The sequence below is a fragment of the Limulus polyphemus genome, unplaced genomic scaffold, assembly GCF_000517525.1.
Source record: "Limulus polyphemus unplaced genomic scaffold, Limulus_polyphemus-2.1.2 Scaffold8671, whole genome shotgun sequence".
Lineage (NCBI taxonomy): Eukaryota > Metazoa > Arthropoda > Merostomata > Xiphosura > Limulidae > Limulus > Limulus polyphemus.
Window position 1 is genome coordinate 15427 of NW_013674281.1, and position 3982 is coordinate 19408.

The 3982-nt window shown below is 33.7% G+C and overlaps 1 protein-coding gene across 1 annotated transcript in view; it reads left to right on the forward strand.

Annotated features, from left to right (window-relative positions):
• The first annotated feature begins 3087 nt into the window (after nt 1-3087).
• LOC106475498 (10 kDa heat shock protein, mitochondrial-like) overlaps nt 3088-3982 on the forward strand; it is a 9045-nt gene continuing 8150 nt past the window's right edge. Inside the window, exon 1 of the mRNA XM_013936178.1 lies at nt 3088-3236. Within this exon, the coding sequence (XP_013791632.1) occupies nt 3234-3236 (3 nt within the window). The 5' untranslated portion in view covers nt 3088-3233. The remainder of the gene's footprint in view (nt 3237-3982) is intronic.

Sequence of the window (3982 nt, forward strand, 5' to 3'; positions counted from 1 at the left end):
ACTCTAGGCACTGGCTTACTTTAAAATGTGGGCTTCATCACTCTAAACACTGGCTTACTTTAAAATGTGGGGCTTCATCACTCTAAGCACTGGCTTACTTTAAAATGTGGGGCTTTATCACTCTAGCTACAGGCTTACTTTAAAACGTGGGGCTTCATCACTCTAGGCATCGGCTTATTCTTATTTCTTGTTAAGCACGAAGTTCCACGGTGGACTATCAATGCTATGCTAACCGTGGGTATTGAAACCCGATTTTTAGAGTTATAAACCCTCAGACTTCCAGCTAAGTCACAGGGAACGGGGTGGTACTGGATTACAAGTAACAGTTTGTTTGTTTGTTGTTAAGGGCAAAGCTACACCATGGGCTATCTTTTCTCTGCCCACCACGGACATCAAAACCTAGTTTTACAGTTTTATGTCCTCAGACATACCGCTGAGCCACCGAGGTGCAAAAAGAAAGAAAAAAACTATGCATTTGAAGTTGGATTAAGTATATAAAAATCGAACATTTATTTATGTACTTTTACATCATTTGTAAACAAAGTGGTACTCTGGTATAATATATTGTTGCGTCTCTGTTCGTATTGTTACGACAGCGGAAATCACGTGGCGCTAGTAACATGTCATGAGCTTCTAGAAAAATCATGCCCCTTCGTGAAGCCTCGAGTGTTTACTAGATGTGCGGTATTCTTGTATATAAGACCGCCAAGAAGTGAGGGCAACAATGTAAATGAACTGCAGACAGAGATAGAGACTGACAATTGAGTCGAGCACGTGAGTCGTTTGTTGTGAATTATAACGTTTGTTATAGCGTGACTGTGAAAATTAAGTATATTGCAAAGTTGTATTCAGAAAAAATAAACCAGTTTTATTTAAGAAAGGACTTGTATCGCTAAAGTTTCTTCGAAAAGAATTTTTACGGAAAATTAACTAACGACCAGAGACGAAACAGTATGTTAATTTCCCGTAGAAATTCTTTCCGAGAAACTTCAGCGATACAAGTCCTTTCTTAATTAAAACTAGTTTGTTCTTTCTCGATACAAACTTTGTAATATACAAAATTTCCACAGTCAATACGTTTGCAATCTCGATAACAAAACACACTTTATATTACCGTCACTACCACCCACTTGACTCAATTATCTGTCTCTATATCTGTCTATCTGCAATTATATCTCCGCTTTATTTGCCGAGCTTATATACAAAAATAGATGGCGTCTGGCAAACATAAGAGTTGCCAGGAGCAATCATGATCCTTTTAGAAACTCATGACGTATTACCAGCATCGTAACAATATGAACGTAAAATGACAACTTTTCTTTTATAAACTGATATATTTAAAATAACTATAATAAGTTTTGTTGTTTTTAATTTCTTTCAGTTAAAAATCCAGCTTTTAATAATTGTGTAAAAACATTTGAAAATACTTATACAATTAATTGTTTGTTTGTTGAATTTTGCTCAAAGCTACTCAAGAGCTATTTGTGTTAGCCGTTCCTAATTTAGAAGTGATAGAAGGAATTTAGTCAACACTGCTGACCGCTAGTTCTTAAACTACTCTTTACCAACGAATAGTGGGATTGATCATCACAATATAACGCTCCCGCAGCTGAAATGACAAGTATGTTAGGTGGCAGGTATTTTCCATGAATTGTTATTTGTAATCTGAGACCTACAACTTGAGTCAAGGTGAACGTAGCCTGTAGCAAATATAATTGATAAAATAGATTAATTTATCATTGTTAGGTGGACTGAATTTGGCATTATTTTGCCCAAATAATAATAATAATAATAAAAAACTTACTCAATGACAGAAGAAATTACAACACTATTAAGCCTGCGAATCGTCTGCCAGACTTTGTATTGATGACCTGGTATTTAGGACTATTTAAGAGAAGCTTATGGATGAACATATTTAGAAACATCTCATTCTGTTCTGCTTTTTATGTCTTTTAAATAAACAGATGAATTCTGGTGCATTTAAGCAGGAAATGTGACACTTTGATCATTACAATAGAACAATTACTGACGATTTAAATATTTAATGTGAATATAGCCTTTAAAATATTATATCCAGTTTACAGACTTACAACGCTAAAATTCGGAGTTCGATTCCTCCAGGTGGATAGGATGCAAATAATCCATTCTGTAGCTTTGCACTAAGAAAGTAAAAAAAAAAAAAAAAACTTACTAAAAAGTTAAAAAGTGAAAACTCTTGATTAGCTATGTAGCACAATATTAAATCTATTTAACAAACATATCAGCTTACAAAGGGAGTTATTCACGATTAAGATATACATCTTTTTATGCTTTTTCATAAATCAGTGGTGAAATACACATATAACAGCACTTCAGAACATGTGATCGCATACGTTTCAGCCTAGTGCGAGCTTTATGTAATTATAGCAAACATTGCGAGCATTTTAAATTAATTATAGCCCCCCCCCCAGTGGCACAGCGTTTTTTTTGCGGACTTACAACACTAGAATCCGGGTTTCGATACCCGTGGTGGGCAGAGCACAGATAGCCCACTGTGTTGCTTTGTGCTTAATTACAAACAAACAAATTAATTATATTCACAACAAGAAATGTAAGTAAATTTAAAATTCCATACAAAGATATCTATATATTTGAGTATAATCGTATACATTAGTTTTTATTAAGAAATACAACAATTATTTATTACGTTATTCACTCTCTTATTTGTTTGTTATCACGCTATACAGTGAATTATCTTTCCTGTGCTTTCGATAGGTATCGAAACCCTGTTCTTAACGTTATAAATCTTCAGACTTACCGTTTAACCACTGGGGGATATATATATATACATGTACTACGGTCGAAGTTTCTAGAATATTTGTTCGAAGATCCCAAGCCAGGTCACGTGGCTAACATATGTATAATATAATTATATAATATATATCTCCTTGGAAATAATAGGTCACTATAGAACACATTTATCATATTATTATTATGTTTCACAGTTTTAGCTAGTTTATTTTGAGAAAATGTGTTTTTATAATAATTTATGGAAATAAAATATTACGCATGCGTAAAGTTAATTAAACCATGTGGTAGCATACTATTGGTAGTATTGTGTAGAATAGAAGGCTAGTGGGGAAGAAGTCGTGTGTAGCTAGATTTGAGAATAAGTGTTCAGACTGTTTGATTTTATTAATTGAAAAAGTTCGTTAATACCAGATTGGCTGACAAAATATTTCGAGATATATAACATGGTAAGGGTTAATGTGTATGTTTCAAAGTTATATTAATAACATTGAATCTCATTGTCAATCATAATTTCTAAACTCTAACCTGCTAATGCTATTGCTATTTTAAAATGTTTACCTGTACTTGCAAAGCATGTTTCACTGAGTGGTGCAGAGAAAAGCCAAAGTGTTATTAGCTTATTAGACTTGAGTACTAAACTTTATACATAAGTTTACAATAAAAACTTTAGATGAAATGTACATCACCGTCACATGCTCCCTCATAGCTCAGAAAAGTGATTCCAATTTCTAAGAGGATACTGAATGCAGTTTAAATGTAAGGTTTTCTATAGTACTGATATCTTCATTAGTAAGTCCCCATAATTAAAAAAGGCGGGGATTTCATCAGTGTATGGTGATATTTTAGGTATTTTTAAACTAATTTTAAGTTCAGTAAGTTGCAAATAACTGAGCATATTAAAATGCAGTTCTACTAATACTATTAGTAATAGAGCTGATAAGTATATAGGCCTTACACATGTGCTATTCAGGTTTGTATGACGGCCCACTGCAAAGACAATTTCCCTCAATGTATCAAGAAATACTAAAGTAAGTGCATCAAAACACATTCTTAACAAAAATTATGAACTTATACACAGAGGGTTGTGGGTTCAAATCCCCATCCCACCAAAGATGCTTGATCTTTCAGCCGTGAGGGAGTTATAATGTGACACTCAATCCCACTATTCATTGGTAAAAGAGTAGCCCAAGAG